Below are 17,628 nucleotides of genomic sequence, written 5' to 3'. Positions count from 1 at the left end.
CAAATTTGTCGAGATCACGATCCATCTGCCAAGAAACACGAAATCGATCGACGACCGATCAACGCACGCACAGATACGAATCCATATTGCATCTTTACTATCCCTGGACGATTGACGCGCCACGTCGCGGATGATTTCTCTATCGTGCCGCGTTTACAACGCTCGACTGAATAAATAGAGATGTGAATACAAATACCGGAGCAAAGACGTGTATACGGCCTTGGAAGGAAGCCCCTAAGCTCGTTTGGAATTCCTATTGTGCGCTGCGGAAGGCTTGCGACATAAGATAAACCATTCTATTGTGGTGACATATTGCAACGGAGAGATTCGCGAAAAGAAATTAATTTCGTCCCGTCGTGCGAGACTTTACGACGAATGGCAGCGATACCTCGAATGTTTAATGTGTTAATTAATCTGGAACGACGGAGTCGAGATAAGTAAGTACGTAAGAGTTAGGTTGTGGGAACGATGTTAACGTCAGTTGTCGAATGTTTGAGTTGGAGATTGATTTAATTAACTTCTATTTTTTCCTCTAAATAATTATTGCAAATTATTCTAAATTGTCTGATTGCAAATTATAAAACTGTATGACACTTGGATGTAACTTGATAATATAATAATATTTTTTTGTATTCATCTACTACTTTTCTCATTGTCTATCCTAATATAAAAAAAAATATTATTATCGAAATATTAGATTATAAAACTTTGAAAAATCTGTGATGAACTCTAACTAGCATTTCCTGAACAACGTAACTGCATTTTCACGTATTACGTCATCAACATGTATCGCAACTTAACCTAGTTTCTAACCTAAAACCAGCTTGCCGAACTCGCTATCAACGAATTACGAAATTCAACTTACGTTACCTGGAGAAACAACGTTAATCATCGCAATAACATCGACACAGCGTTTTGATAAATACCTCCACCAGTTCATGTTGGACTTGGGCTGAGGGAAGGAGACGCGTATCGTGTTCTGCCTTGCGGGTAGTTCCACGTCCATGTCTCGGGGACACCTGACGAACGGTCGTGGCATGTCTGAAGCAACAAAGCCTGTTATTAAATATGCGGTTTTCCGTGAAACGTTGGCCGGAATTACAGTTGATTGTAGCCAATGCACAAGACAACGTGATCGTTCGATATTCGTATAAAATTATTACGCGAAATGATATCTCGACTCGAACTCGAATGATAATCGAATTATCGACTCGGCCTCGATTGCTCGAGGGGATCGATTGCTAAATTGAAATCCCTTCGAGATCGCCTTCTTAGTTCGCGAGTTTAATTGTTTGTCGCAGTTCTACCCAGTAAGGTATTTGCCCACGTATTTCTGCCCCCATTAATTGCCGCCAGCCTCTTTCTATGCATACGAAATAAGCGCCGAGAGCAGCTCGTGACAAATGGCGTGGAAAGCAAACGTTTCCACAAGTTGACTCTCTCGTCGAATTGGTGAAATATGTTTGGTTTCGATGGTAATATTCCTATTGATTGACAGTTAATTCGTGTGTTTGATTTTCTGGTAAATGAGACTGAGAATTTGATGTCTGTTATTGTTTCGATCTAATAAAGATGAATATTTTTGTTGATATATAATTGTTATTTGAGATTGAATTGGATTTATTAGTAATTATAAAAGGTGTGTCCGCTATCTCTATTGATGATCGAAAATAATGAGATTTTTATTAAGGAAATTAATAATATCGTATCAGACTTTTGATTGAGTTGTAATTATTTAATTGAAATGGTCAGATACTTTAACTTAAAAAATTTTTCTTTTAATCAAATTCTAATAATAAAATTACAAATCAATATTATCTTTAAATTCATTCATCGTAATCAGAATCTGTGACTTGAGAATCTCTACATTTATTTCATTTCTATTCCTTTCGTATGCGGGATGTATAATTTGATTCTACAGATCAAAACAAATATTAAAGTTAATGAAATAGTTTTATGTACATTTATTTATATTATTTACCATATTATTAATATCTTGTTTCATTCAAAATTATTACTTTCTATATTATATATTTTCTAATAAAAATGTTTCAGATATTCAATAAATTATTATAAAAATATTCATAAAATAAATTTTTCTCAATTTTTACAAATTGATTATGATAATAATTGATAATAAATATCATATGCAAATAGAATTAGAAATTTAAAGATTCCTAATCCTTGCATTGATAGAGAAATGGGTTTTATGATCTTATCTTAGAAGATAGAGAAGTTAGAAGTAGAAAGTCGAGATTCTCAGAGTTCAAACTAATTCATGGATTACATTATTCCAGGGTCAGGAATGTCTCTGAACTTTCAATTGATCTCGTAGTCAGTGAATATCTGATTTAGAAATTCTTCGTACATAGATTAATTTGGGATGAATTTTTCTGAAGTCTGAAAATTTCCAATTCTTTGAATTAATTCTACACAAATCGTCTCAATAATAATTTTACAATCAGAAGTATCTTTAATTTCTTAATTAATTCAGAGAAAATCCAAGGAAATCTTCATCTTGAACTAGAAGATCGAAATCGTTGTATTCTAGATTTTATTAAAAATTAAGAATCGAAGTGTTTGTATTCACAGTTTGAAAAGGATTCTACAAGTTTGAAATCTAGATATTTTTGACCTGATTTAGGATGCATCTTACGATACACGGAATGGAAATGAGGTTCTTGAACTCTCAACTAACGTCTCTCTCTCTCTCTCTCTCTCTCTCTCTCTCTAAAGTGAAGTTTCATAACTCTCGTACGATCTCCAGCGAATTGAATGCTTTTGGGTATCATGAAAGTTTCGTGTGTGAGATATTATGGATTTTGAATCATGGATTGAAGTATTGAAGTTGGCGATCCCATTACACTTGAATTTTCTATAATGTGAATATTATCTCGAGATTGAGATTATGAAATTTCCAACTCTGTCCTTGTGCTATCATGTCGCTCTATAACCTTGCTATACATTCCTGATACACAGACACATACACTTTCATTTCTCCAAATATGAATTATAATTACACAAAATTCCAATGTTATTCCATGATTTTTTTTGCCATCGGCGTTTCATCTTGCTTACTTCACGTGAAATATTAAAAAATAATAAAAATAAAAATAATCCTTGTTTCTAAAGATAGTATATAACCAAAGCTATCTTAATTGTTGCGAAATTCTTCAAACAAATGGTTGTACACCGGTCGATAGCCGGCAATAAAATTCCGTCGGTATCAGAAGAAAAAAAGAGGAGAAAACTAGTCAACCGATAGAGCAGAACTATAGAGACGGGGAAATTTCATTGGTGTTACGCGGAACAAAGCGGCATGGAAATCAGCGAAGAGAAGAATAGGCGACCAAGAGAAAGGGAAAACGAAACCGACTGAAAATAACGCAAGGGAGTGGAGGAAATGAAATGTAAAAAAAACTGAAACGCGTCTCTCTGCAAGCTCGTTAAGCCGTGGCGTTAACGTATAGCGTCGTTAGCGACCGGCCTTTACGCCGGAACTTCCTATTATTAAAAGCTGTTTAGAGCGGCCGCGTGACTAATTAAATGCGCCGCCAGGATTTTCGTTGGTAAATAATTGCCGCTGACGGTGATCTTTCTTCCTGATCGTTCGTGAAAGCCATCTGCGAGCCTGATCTCCAAACTTTCCACCACCGTTTTGCCATTCGTTTCAGAAAATTAGACGTACAAATCCTCTGGTTGTAATTTCGTGTTCTCGACAGAAGAGCTGGTAAACTGCTACCAAGTGCCAGGTTTGTGGTTACTTGGATAAATTATTGGGATTTGTGAAACGAGTGGAAAAAATAAGAGTTGGTTGGTTAATATTAACTTACAAAACAAGTTGTAAGTTTGGTCGGTTTTGAAGATACAATACTACAATGAAATTTATAGGACATCTGTAAACAAAAAAAAAGGAACGTAAAAGAATCTAATTAAATTCACTCGAAAAGAGCCTGAGTGTGTAATCATTATATTATTTACATGATATTTACGTAAGATGAAAAAGGAAGTTTATCCAACATCTGTTCTTTTTAAAACTTATGTTATCAATAGAAAACTTGGAATTATATAATTAAAGAAGAATGCTAAAGATATCAAACTTGATTAATAATCTCGCCATTCTATTCCCTTCCCATCTCAATTTCCAGAAATAAAATCCCCCCCGACATCGATCCGTGTGAAACTTTTACGATTTATTTATGTCACAATTCCAGACGTCAATCACGTTTAATCTCAAATTTCCTCGAGAAAATCTCCGCCACCTACATCTAATCATTTCATCGATAAAAATCACATTAATAATGTCGAATTTAATATCCCTTAATTTGACGTTCAAAGGACAAAAATTAGAGTTAATCGTATGAATAAAATTTGATTTGAGATATTCGTCGGCTGCGCTGATATTTTCCCAAATTAAATTTCCCCCGATCGATATCACCGGTGAAAAACAAATTATTGGAATAGAGAGAGGCGACATTTCCATTCCGATCTGTCTATTGTCGGGCGCAAGTTTCTGTTGGCACAAATTTTTGTTGGGGGACCAGTCGATGCAATTCCAACGGGTTATCGCCGGTTAAAAGGTCGAAGAAAAAGCTCACCTGAATGGTAACGGGAATCGGTCACGATCGATGCTTGAATGCAAGTCGGTTCCTTCCCATTCCATTGATCCCCGGCCATGCAGTATCTCGTGTGCGGCCCCTCCAGCCTGAAACCTCTTCGACATTGTATATGACATCTGGCTCCAACAGGATAATCCACTGCACCGGAAGAATGACCTGGACATCTGATCTACAATGAGAGGAATGTCGAAAATACAATGTGCCCCCAGGAGCAGAAATTTTTAAGAACATCGTCCCAATTTGTAACGTGTAAGAGGAGGTATTAAAGTGACTGTGACATTTAAATGAAAGTATCAGCAGGATTTATTTATTTATTTTCCTGTATTATGACTTGTTCTCTTATTGATGAGATGATAGAATTTGATGATTTAATAGAATGATAAGAATATTGTTTTAATATATCGATCAATGCGTTTTCTTTTTATTTAGCTTGAGGTTGAAGAATAGTGATGAAATCTTACTTTTTGCGATACGTTATTTTCTGTTGCTTTCGTGATTTGTTTAAATTTTCTTTAATGTAATATGTCTGTTAAAGTTAACTCAGCGAAGATATGAATAAACGTGAAATTTAGAATTTTAAAGAAAACATTTTGATCTGTGAGAAAATATTCCAGCTAGGAGCAAAAAATTTCCCTGAAAAAAAAAAACAGGATATTCCTTTGTTTCCTGTATTTTGCAATTTTTTTATTTAAATTTTTGAAAACCCTTTAAAAGCAAAATGTTTTCCTTTTTTTTTTTTTTACACTATCCATATCAATTTTTCAAAAAACAAGAAAATACATATGCATACAAATTCTTTTAATACAAAAATTGCTTCATCCATCTTTTTTTTTTTTTTTTTATCAAAATTCACAATCTTATGCATAGCAAAGTTAGGTATCTATCTTTTACGAAATTCTATTTCGTGCCTTTTTTTCATGTTTAATATTTTCAACGTTGACAGACGAGATTCGTGAATATTTGTAAAGAAAATTAACACATTGCACATGACATATTTTCGCATATATTTCGTACAATAAATTGTTACGCACTTCTGCATGTAGGGGTGGCTCCATAGCACGGCATCTCGATTCCGCTGAAATGCAAGTTCTCTCGTCGGAAGCCAACACCAGGTCGCCATTGCACGTACAGTAGTAACTTCCGGCTGTGTTAACGCATCCACCGTTGCAACCCCCGTTATGGTTCAAGCACTCGTTTATATCTTGGCACTGGTTTCTATTTCTGGGAACAAAAACCGGAATTCATCTGCAGAAATCTCGATGGTACGAAAATCGTCAAATCATTTTCGACAAGGGACAATTAGAAAATTTCCATGCAAAATTTCTTCAACCATTCTCTTTTTTTTTTTTATCGTAAAGAATCGATAAAGGAAAAACTCGAGTTAGAATTAAATTTGATTTTTAAATTTTCATCAAAGTGTAATTTAACATTGGAGAGATTAAGAGAAGAATTAAATTATTTATCTTTTCTTTTTTGTTTTTAGAATTTTAACAAGTTCCGATTTCAATACCGGAGAATACAATTATTGAATTTTTTTGTTTGCTCGGGAATCGCATAGAGAGATAAATTTAATTAGTCGTCTCACCTTCGTCTTGGTATATAGCCAGGTCGACAAGCGCATACATAGGAACCGATTGTATTAATGCAGTCTTGCTCACATCCGCCGTTGTTCCACGCGCATTCATTTATATCTAATTAGAAACAATTATAATCACTATTTTTTATAAGGATGCAATTATTTTAATAACAAAGAGCGATACAAAAATTCTTAATTCTATTACATTAAATTCTATTATATAAATACTACTCTTTTTTCAATATATTCACGTGTATTATTTTTGTCTCGCAAAAAAAAAAAAAAAAAAAAAAATACTTTTGATCCAACTTGAAAATTCCTCCAACGCTTCACAAAACAAAATTCTTCGGTTATCACAAATATTTCCAAGTTTTATTACGTTTTGCCTTTCCTAATCAAATTTCATCAACATCATTCAACGATTCCTCCAACATTCCTCGAATTTCTGAAACGCACAACAATCCTTTAGCTATCATGAAAGCCGGAGTATTCCAGTTTAACAAGCGATTAGTCGTCACGAATCCCTTCCATCTGGCCAAAATTACATCAGTCAGGCATGTACGTCGACAGCTTTCCCTCTAAACACCCATCGAAGTCGCAATCATCTCCACATGGAAATCCTAAATCTCAGCTATACTACACGTAAGAACAAATACGTGCAACTTACACACGATAATATCTGTACGATATATTTTAAGTTTAAAGAAATATTTTTTTTTTTTTTCACGCATACCTATGCAATGATCGCCCTCCAATCGATGGCCAATGTCACATTCGCAACGATAGCTGCCGTAAGAATTGATGCACTCGTACCCTTTGCAATCCATTGTGGCGCATTCGTCGATATCTGGAAACGATGAATTATTCTTTTCACTTCTTTTTTGGAATAATTTGCGGTAAATATAATATGTTTGAATATTTAAAATATTTCTGGAAAAATTCTGCGAACGAATTTAATATCATATTATATTTTATTTTTCTTCTTAATGTGATTTGTTTCTTAATAAATATTATATAGGTATCTTTTTTTTTTTTGGCGTAAAATTCTCAAATATACAACGCTCGAGGAAATTAATTAAAATTTAGGAGAGTTTTAACAGTTGGTTATTAAAATGAAAATATTTCATAAAATAACGAATTGGGAATGTTATTTGCGTATCCTTTAACTTTTTCAATTAATAATGGCAACTTTTGAGAAATTTTGAAAATTCATATTTATGATTATGAATCTTTAATTTCAATATTATACGCGGCATATAATAATTATTCCTGGCCAGTTTGTTGTGATAATGAATAAATATACAAAATGGAAGCAGAGAGAGAGACTAAAGTTTAATGAAAACCACGGTAAAACGAATAGGATCGAAACGCATGAAAGGTGAAATATCGTGACAAGTTATTGTGTTTCCGGTCTTTGCAGTAATAATACTGCATGTATAAGAAAGCGAATGTAAATACGTATTGTATAATGTTCCTTGACCTGAATTTTTAATTTTATACGACGTGTAATACATTCAATCGAAGAAGAGAGAAAAACACGAGCTTAAGAAAAGCATGCAAAGTGTAAAAGTTTCGATTTTAACGTGTAGATATGACTCGTATATTCGTAATTAAAATCGTAAATTTTTTTTTTTTATATAATCCACGCTAATGAAAGAAATTGAAAGAATATCTTTTAAAATTTCTTTTAAAATCATTTTTGCTAAAAACATACACGCAATTATACTGGAATTTATATAATGACTATGATTTATTAAATTTTAATAAATTTAAATAATTCGAAACTTTATGATAATTCGATAAAACATATCGAAACGTACAAATTCTTTCTATTAAATTTCACAATTTTCGTAATTTGACAACAATTTATGCAATTTATACGATCGTAGAGATCAAACTGCAGATATATTCTTACGTCTCAAATCAATCAAAAAACAGACCAAGACAAGGATTAAAGAGATATGTTCACAAAAAATGGGGGCAACACTCACCAACGCATGTGGAATTCCGCATCTCGAATCCCTCCTTACACGAGCACTCGAACGATCCAACAGTGTTCACGCACAACTGATCGCAGCCATGTTGGCCAGCGCACTCGTCGATATCTCTGCACCTCGGGGGATCGTTCTCGTCGAGTCGGAAGCCTTCTTTGCAGGCGCACACAACCGTGCCATTCGTCGCGGCGCAAATCTGCTCGCAGCCGCCGTTGTTGTTGGCGCAAGGATCTACAGGGTGGCACGATTTGTTCCTCAACTCGTGACCGAGCGGGCAACCGCATCGATAAGTGCCAAGTTCGTTCACGCATTCGTGAGAGCAGCCGCCGTTGTCGTCGTCGCACTCGTTCACATCGGAGCAGGTCCTTTTGTCGTCCTTAAGTTGGAAACCGGCAGGGCACTCGCAACGATAACCGCCACGCTCGTTGATACAATTGTCGGAGCATCCTCCGTTCTCCATCTCGCACTCGTTAACGTCCAGGCAGGTCTTGGCGTCGGTGTGCAGGTGGAGACCGTTCCCACACTGGCAGGAGAAACTACCTTCCAAATTGACACAGACGTCCGAGCAACCGCCATTATCCGTTGAACACTCGTCCACGTCGTTGCACGTTCTACCATTCTCGTCCAGGCGCAATCCTATAGGGCAATTACACCTAACGCCACCTACGATGTTGAAACACGCGTGGGAGCAGCCGCCATTGTTCACCTCGCACTCGTCTATGTCCACGCAAGTTTTGGAATCGTTGGCGAGCGCGTGGCCGTCCGGGCAGATGCATCTCCACGAGCCCAACGTGTTTACGCATTCGTGGAGACAATCGGCCAGTTCCGTTTTACACTCGTCGACGTCGATACAGGTTTTCTCGTCCCGCGAGAGCTCGTACCCGGTTGGGCAGGAGCAAAAATGGCCGCCTATCGTGTTGGTGCATTGATGAGAGCAGCCGCCATTTCTCTCCAAACACTCGTCTATGTCTAGACAAGTGGATTTATCGGAATGGAGGTAGTGGCCTTCGTAACAGGTGCACACGTAGCTTCCCAAGAGGTTCAAGCAGTCGTGGCTGCAGTTGTGCCGATCGTTCAGACACTCGTTCATGTCGATACAATTCTTCTTGTTCTCCGGCAACAAGATGTAGCCGGAGGGGCACTCGCAATAGTATCCCCCCTCCGTGTTCACGCAGATGTGCGAACAGCCCAGATCCACGTCATTCTCGAATTCCTCGCACTCGTCGATATCCTCGCAAGTTCTCTGATCCTGTTTCAATCTGAATCCCAGAGGGCAGGAGCAGTGTACCCCCTCGCTACCTTCCTCGCGATGACAATGATGAGAACAGTTTCCGTTGTTCTGCTTGCAACCGTCGATCAACCTGCAAGTTTTATTGTCATTCTCCAACACGTATCCGGAGGGACAGGTACAGTGAAACGATCCTACCAAGTTCGCACAGGTATGGGAGCACCCGGCGTTCGAATCCTCGCATTCGTCCACGTCGTCGCAGAAAGCGGGTTCAACGGGGTTCGCTTTGAATCCTTCGTTGCAGCTGCACTCGAACCCGCCCTCCGTATTCGTGCACCGGTGCGTGCAATTGTCCAACAATTCGAAACACTCGTCGACATCGACGCAAGTAGCGTTATCGTCCCTCGACAATTTGAACCCCGACGGACACTCGCAGGTGACCGACCCGTTGAAAAAGGCGCAGATATCGGAACAGCCTCCGTTGTTGACGAAACATTTGTTCGCATAGATGCACAGAAGCTTGTCGTCCCCGAGGATCATGTCGTCCGGGCACAGGCAGAACGTCTCTCCGTCCTCGTGGCGGCAGTCGTGGGAACAACCACCGTTCCCCGCCAAACATCTATTTCGCTCCACGCAAACGGTCCCGTTCTCCGACAATACGAGATCCGTTGGACAGGAGCAAGAGACTCGGCCGTCCTCGTAGCTGCAATAATGGGAGCAACCTCCGTTATCCGCGTAACACTTGTTCTCCTCCGTGCAAGTGGCGTTGTCTTCGTCCAGAATCATCCCTGGCGGGCAGAAACAGGAGACGGTGCCGTTCTCGTAATGGCACAAGTGGGTGCAACCGCCGTTGTCGATCAGGCATTCGTCTATCTCCACGCACGTCTTCCCGTCATCCTCCAGCAATTTGTAATTATCCGGGCAAGCGCACTCGACGCCGCCCTCGATGTTGGCGCACAGATGGGAGCATCCGCCGTTGTCCTCGATGCACTCGTTCACGTCCTCGCAGGTCCTTCGATCGTCGGCCAGTCGATACCCGTTCGGGCACCCACACTCGTAGCTTCCATCCGTGTTGACGCAGGAATGGGAGCAGCCGTTGTTCACCTCGTTGCCCGCCTCCTCGCACTCGTCTCTGTCCAAGCAGTTCCTGTCATCATCCTTGGACAGAACGTAGCCGGCCGGGCACCGGCACTGAAACCCGCCACCCACAACGGTCACACACTCGTGGGAGCAGCCGTGTTCACCCGCGCAAAAATCAATTTTCTCGCACGTCCGACCGTCCGAGCTCAACTCCCATCCTGCTGGACACTCGCACTCGTAGCCACCCTCGTTCGTCACGCACGTGTGGCTGCAATTGTGCCCGTGCTCGCACCTAGCCACTGTGCAGGTCCTATTGTCCTGCCCGAGAATCAAGTTCTCCGGACAGGAACAAACGTATCCACCGTTCAAATTTTCGCACCGGTGGGAGCAGCCATGAAGATCTTTTCTCGCGCACTCGTCCACGTCCCCGCACGTCTTCCCGTCCTCGATCAACTCGTAGCCTGGCGGACAGGTGCAGTGGAAGCTGCCTTCGGTGTTGACGCAATCGTGGGAGCAACCCCCTTGGACGCACTCGTCGATGTCCCGACAGGTTGCTCGATCCTGTCTCAGTCGTAGACCGGGAGGGCACTCGCAATGGTAGGATCCTTTGGTGTTCACGCAACGGTGAGAGCAAGGATGGGGATCCTCGGCGCACTCGTCGACGTCGCCGCAAGTGCTCTCGTCGTCCTCGAGCTCGAAGCCCTCGGGACAACCGCAACGGATCTCCTCGCCGTCTTGCTCGTACGTGTGCGAGCAATTTCGGTGGACGGTCGAAGGGCCGCAGTTTCGCAAGTCCTCTTTCAGCCTCCATCCCGTTGGGCAGGTGCAATTGTAACCGCCGACGGTGTTCGTGCACGCGTGGGAGCAAGCGTGATTTCCTTGCGCGCATTCGTCGACGTCGACGCAACTTCGGCCATCCTCGCCGAGGCTGAATCCTCGCGAGCACTCGCAGGTGTACGATCCCTCCGTGTTCCTGCACGAGAAACTGCAATTGGCCGACTCGTCTCGACACTCGTCGACGTCCTCGCAGGTCGCGCCGTCGGCGGCCAACTTGTATCCCGATGGGCAATCGCACACGCGACTCGAGGCGTACGGCAGGCAGATGTGGGAGCAGGACGAGTTGGAGCAGGGGTCTGAGACGACGCAGGTGACACCGTCGTCGGACAAGATCCATCCAGAGAGGCAGGAGCAACGATAGGCGCCATGCTCGTTGATGCAGATGTGGGAACACTCGTGACTTCGTTCCAGGCACTCGTCGATGTCCCGACACCTGCCTTCGTCGTCCTGGCGCAATCCTTCGGGACAGGATGGATCCTCGCACGTGAGGCCGTCCTGCAGAAGCGTCAAACCGTCGGGGCAGACGCACTCGTAACTTCCCAACGTGTTGACGCAGTCGTGGGAGCAATCGTGCTCGTCCTCGAGGCACTCGTCGAGATCCTGGCAGGTTTTCTCGTCCTCTTGGAGGACGAGACCCTCGGGGCAGCCGCATTTGAAAGCGTCCCGATGCTTCTCACAGGTGTGGGAACAATTGGCAAAGTTGCACGGGTCGAGGGGGACGCAGAGCCTTTTGTCCTCCGACACGATCATACCTGATGGACAGGCGCACACGTACGATCCTTGAACGTTCACGCACTCGTGGGAGCATTGGTGAGTACCTTCCAGGCATTCGTTCGCATCTCGACAGATCTTCGAGTCGTTCCCCAACAGATAACCCGACGGGCAACCGCATTTGAACCCCCCTTCCTCGTTCAAACACTCGTGGGAGCAACCGTGCTCGTGGTCATCGCACTCGTCTACATCCACGCAATTGAAAATACTGTCTCTCTCGAGCTGGTAACCATCCCGGCAAGAGCAGTTGTAACTTCCAACGGAATTCACGCAGATCTGGTCGCACTTGTGCGTATCCTCCGTGCACTCGTCCACGTCGGAACAAGTCCTGTTGTCGTGGTTCAACGCGAATCCGGGTGGGCAGCCGCAGGCGTAACTCCCGTGAACGTTCACGCACTCGTGCTCGCAATCGTGAACGTTCCTGGCGCACTCGTCCACGTCCGTGCAATTGAACTTGTCGTGCTCCGAGGTTTCCAAACCTTCCGGGCAGGTGCACGCGAAGCTACCCTCCAAATTCACGCAGGAGTGAGAGCACAGGTTCAGGGCGCACTCGTCCGTGTCCACGCAGCTCACCTCGTCCTCGTGGATGCGATAACCGCGCGGGCAGACGCATATCGGCCCGTTCTCCGATTCTCGGCACTCGTGGGAACAGGGCGTCGCCAGAGTTTCGCAGGTTCTCGCGCACGTGAGATTGTCCTCCTTTAGAGAGAATCCCGTTGGACAGGTGCACGCGAAGGAGCCCTCGGTGTTGTTGCAACCGTGGGAGCACGGATTCGCCCCCTCCTCGCACTCGTCGATATCGCGGCACGATACGCCGTCTTCTTGGAGCTTGAAACCCAAATGACAGGTGCAGTAGTAACCACCCGGCTCGTTCGCGCACTCGTGTTGGCAGCCGGGAAACTCTCCTTCGTCCAAGCATTCGTCGATGTCTGGAGAACGATGTTGGAAATGTATTGGAGAGGTAAAGGGTTGTTGTCGAGATCGTGCAACGACTTTGCAACTTTGCAAGAGATTAATGCACGAAAGAATATACGTGCGTTTCAATTATAGCGCGTATTTTTCGATTGAAAATCGTTATATGGGCAAAAAAAAATGCTTTTACGAACTAAAAACTATATTATTTTATAAAAAATTGGGACAGATTCAATTGGATTTGTATAAAAATAATGATAGAAAAAAAAATGATTCGTTATACGGCCAACTTTTCCGGAACGTATCTAAACTATAAAGCAAGTTTGGGTACATTTTTTCATCTTTCGTGATTTCCGTCCCTCGAATTTAAATATAAAGTTAACGACTCGTTTCTTCTTAATTACGATACTTTTGATATCGCGAATTCTTTTTGCATAAATCCCACGAAAAATTAAAAATTCGTTTCGTTTTCATCGTGGGAAGGAAAAATGTTTCACGAACCAATGCATTCGCCGTTTTTGTTCTTTCTGAAGCCGTCCTCGCATTTCCCAAATTCCGGAATTTCCGTGATACCCTCTTCCTCGTCGTAATCGTCATCGTCCTCGTCGTCCTCCGCGTCGTAATCCTCGTCCTGGAGAACTTTGGTCATCTTTTGTGGCTTGCTCACGCATTTAAACGAGCCGACAGTGTTCTCGCAATCGGTATTATTCGTGCAAACCTTGGATGCATTCTCGCATTCGTTCACATCTATCGATAAAATAAATTCACACCGTCATGGATCAATAACTATCTATCTATTTAGTTAGAATCAAAATATATACGTAAGAGAATACAAGAGAATACACGCAAGAACGGTAAAAATTAAACGATATGATTTCAAATATGCCTTTATCCACGAACGATTCAACTATCCAAACATAGGATACATATTCGTTGTATACGATAATCTAAAATACCCTCAACGAACAAAGATCAGAGACGTTGTGGAAAGGCGAAACACGTTACCTTGGCACGTTTTCCAGTCGTTGGTCAGGTAAAAGCCGTCTGGGCAGAGGCAAAAAGCGCTTCCAGGCGTGTTCAAACAAACATGGGAACATCCCCCGTTGTTGGTCGAGCACTCGTCGATATCCTCGCAGGTGTGATTATCCGCGGCCAATTTGTGGCCAGGAATATCGGAACAGTTGCACTCGTAGCTCCCTTCGAGATTGATGCAAGTGCCTTGGCACGGCCCGTGCCCGTTATTCACCAGGCACTCGTTAACGTCTGAACGGGGAACAACCAAGCAATCTTGTGAATTGCTTTCGAAAATTTAACGGAGAGAACGGGCTACGACAGTCTACCACGGTCGCCGTTCCTCCTCTCGAGACGGTATCGAGGACCGATTGTATCGTCGCGCAACATCCGGAGCTCGAGACATCGATTGACGATTACTCGTTTCGCGCTCGTTTGGACTTGGAATTTCGAAGGAACGAAATATTCGGGTTTTGGTTAAGTAGTTAATTTTAATATCAACTTGAAACTTTGGGCTGAAGGTTAACGAATTACAAGAATATGAATCGATTGAATATGGGCATGGATTATATTGATATTGATCAAGGAAGAAGCTTTTGTATATTGAGTGAAAATGATTAGGAGAAGAGATAAAAGTATAATTTTGAAAATCACGAGAAAATGAAAATTTTGATTAAGAAATTTTATATGCTTATAAGGGAATAATAGGAGAGCAACGTGAAAAGTAAAGGAAGGTGGAGAAGAAAGAAACTCGTGAACAAAATGACGAGAAATCTATTTAAATATATAATTTACATAATTAACCGTAATATTAGTAATATTAAACGTAAACAAATCCTGATAAACAAGACTGTTTGTTGTCGTTATAGGTTAATTTCAAATGCAAACAAATCTTTGAAGAAAGAGAAAAAAGAAGAAGGAATCGCGACAATGATACACAGCTATAATAGATTCTTGATTGTTTGTGGGTACGTGTTAATAGTCCTTTCAATTATCCAAGCATCGATTCGATTCGATTCCAATCGAACTATCTGGTAAAGTCAATAAACGCCCATCTGATTTTGCGCAATACGCTGCATTCCGGTAATTTCGTGCTTCAACAACCGAAATTCACACTCTATTCTAATTTTATTATCGTATCTATTGGAACAACTAATAGGCGCAACAAGAATATACCCTAATTGCTCAATTATTCCACTAAAGACATAGAATATCAATGGACGTTAATTAAAAAAAATTAATCCAATCGTGTTGATGTTAATATTCCGTTTAAATACATAATTTCTACAATTACTACGATATAATTAGTTTCCAAACGAATTGGATTAAAATTCGTTCGTAAAAATTATTCCAATCTTATTGATCATAATTACAAATTGTACGAACAAAATTGAGAATTTTTATTTTTTTATTTTTTTTTTTTTGAACAAGGAACGATTAAATGAAACAAATTTTCCATTAACGTGGATTAAAAATTCTTCCGATCCAATCGTATGTTGCTCGTAATTAAAAGAAATCTTTAAAAAAATATCCAAGCCCAAACTTGTAATTACTGAAAACACGACAACCAGTTTAAGGACCGTTAAAACTTGCCTGAAAATTTGTTCAATCTCGTTGATTTAATCCACCCCGTCGGGGAAGTTGAATCGCGCAGGATTATCCGTCTCAAAATTTTGCTTTCCAAAGCTTTCCCGAGGAAATTCGCTCGTATCAGATTTAAATTTTCCCGAGTGTACACTCGACCGGTTTGAATATTTCTCTTCCTCTTTTTCTCCTTTATTCACGGCTCGAGGGTTAATCAGTTTGTGTTAACACACGGCGGGTAAAACGGCGTCCAAATGAACGAACCGCAACGCGTAATTCGATAAACGAGGGGTTGTTTGTAATTCTTGGTTGGTGGGCGAACCGCGAAAAGCAACGCCCCGCTTCCTTCGCCTTAGTTAGCCAATTTCCAGCGGAAAGACAAATTTCGCGGATATTCCTGCGGGGTGGGGGGGGGGGCTAGAGATTGAATTAATCCGTCACCGAGGGGTTGAGGCCATGTTAAATTCTTTGCGCGAGAATCTTGCGAGCGTTTCCCTCGTTAAACGCTGCATTCGTTTAATAGACGGATAAATTGAAACGGATATTCCTCCCTTTTTTCTCTGTTTTTATTTTCGTTTTAATTTCGATCTCTCTCTTTTTTTTTTTTTCTTACGATGATTCGTTTGATTATAATAATTTTTGGTAGCGTATAAATTTTGTTAATCGTAATTTTTAACGATTTCATCGTCGGTTCAATATTTGTTCCGTGTATTTTTAAATTGCAAACAGTAAGATCGTTTAATTATTCGTCTTATTTTTCATCTTATTCGGAGGGGAATAATATAATAACTTGCTTCCAAATAATAATGTTTTAATTAAAATATTAATTTAAAATAAGTATCGTTTAAATAAGTAGGATTCTCGTTTCATTTATTTCTACGAACTCTATCTTTTCGGATGATATAATTATAATTCCACTTTAATTAAGTAATTATGTACTATTTAACGGTGTGTTATTTTCATCCACGTTTATCACACACAAATCGAATCAATTTTCCACTGCGCCAAAATAATATTCCCTCAAAGAAAGATAAATTATTTTTTTTTTTTTTCTAAGTAGAATTTATTTTATCGTTCGGCCCATGTTTCATTAATTTCAATTTGTACTACTTAACTCGCATATACATACGCTATTTTACACGCTCAATTCTCCTCTTGCTTATAGACCAACAATCTCAGATCATAAAGGTTTCTTATCATCAATTTCGAAATGATATTTCGAAAGAATCATACAAACATTTCGAATAAATCGCAAGTAGTGTAACATACGATTTTTCCAACGTGTGATTCTCCAACTTTCAATTCGAAAGAAGAAATAAAATAAAACGAAAAAGAGAAAGGAATTCGACTGATTTAATCTGATCGTAAATGCTGACTGATTTACTTTCGTGTCTTGGGGTAGAAATCTTTCGCGGGGATCGAGAACGAAATAAAAATCACGAATGATTGCGTCTACAAACCGAAAATGCGTTATCGATCAATCGTAAACTGGTTACGCGAGATTTCTGCTTTTCAAGTAGAATATCTTCGAAGGGGTGATTGTAAAATATTTTAAAAAAGTTAATGGAAAAACCATTGAAAATTGTTTATTTTTTTAATTTTTGTCAGGAATGATTTTCACAACACGTGTATAAAAAATTAAAATAACACATCAATCAACAAAAATTAATCATAAAGAAGAAAAGAAATTATTTTGTTATTGATTAAATTCGATATATTCTACTATAAACTGTGTATCTTTATATTTTTATAATCCATAGAAACAAGTAACTATCAATCTTCTAAATGAAATAATTGTTCATTTAGTAAAAATTAAAACAGCAATTAAATATTCCAGTTTGATTCAATTGGCCAAATTATAATAGATTTGAAGCTAAGAAATATGAGTAATAGTTTAAGATACATATTCTAGATATATTTTTCAAGATTAAAAAGTTATTTTTTCAGTAAAGGCTGTCAATACGGGTTATAATAATACAGCTTCGTTAGTTATATTAATTATAAGAAATTTATATA

At 40.3% G+C, this 17,628-nt stretch overlaps 1 protein-coding gene and 1 long non-coding RNA gene across 2 annotated transcripts in view; one reads left to right on the top strand and one right to left on the bottom strand.

Annotated features, from left to right (window-relative positions):
- The window catches only part of LOC100871808 (uncharacterized), a 158,202-nt gene that overhangs the window by 37,266 nt on the left and 103,308 nt on the right, over window positions 1–17,628 (bottom strand). The window contains exons 7-14 of the mRNA XM_086907214.1: window positions 14,023–14,280; window positions 13,519–13,764; window positions 8,187–13,034; window positions 6,929–7,042; window positions 6,205–6,310; window positions 5,651–5,840; window positions 4,599–4,788; window positions 927–1,041 (exon numbers count right to left, since the gene is read on the bottom strand). Coding sequence (XP_086763340.1) covers window positions 927–1,041; window positions 4,599–4,788; window positions 5,651–5,840; window positions 6,205–6,310; window positions 6,929–7,042; window positions 8,187–13,034; window positions 13,519–13,764; window positions 14,023–14,280 — 6,067 coding nt within the window. The remainder of the gene's footprint in view (window positions 1–926; window positions 1,042–4,598; window positions 4,789–5,650; window positions 5,841–6,204; window positions 6,311–6,928; window positions 7,043–8,186; window positions 13,035–13,518; window positions 13,765–14,022; window positions 14,281–17,628) is intronic.
- LOC147657803 (uncharacterized) lies at window positions 14–6,837 on the top strand. Its single transcript, XR_015291779.1, has 3 exons — window positions 14–437; window positions 5,663–5,881; window positions 6,665–6,837. It is a non-coding gene; the product is annotated as an uncharacterized LOC147657803 (long non-coding RNA).

The sequence above is a fragment of the Apis florea genome, unplaced genomic scaffold, assembly GCF_048593485.1.
Source record: "Apis florea isolate Af1SG1 unplaced genomic scaffold, ASM4859348v1 contig_2835_pilon, whole genome shotgun sequence".
Taxonomy (NCBI): Eukaryota; Metazoa; Arthropoda; class Insecta; order Hymenoptera; family Apidae; genus Apis; species Apis florea.
Note: the sequence above shows the minus strand (reverse complement) of the source record. Positions and strands in the feature narration are given on the sequence as shown.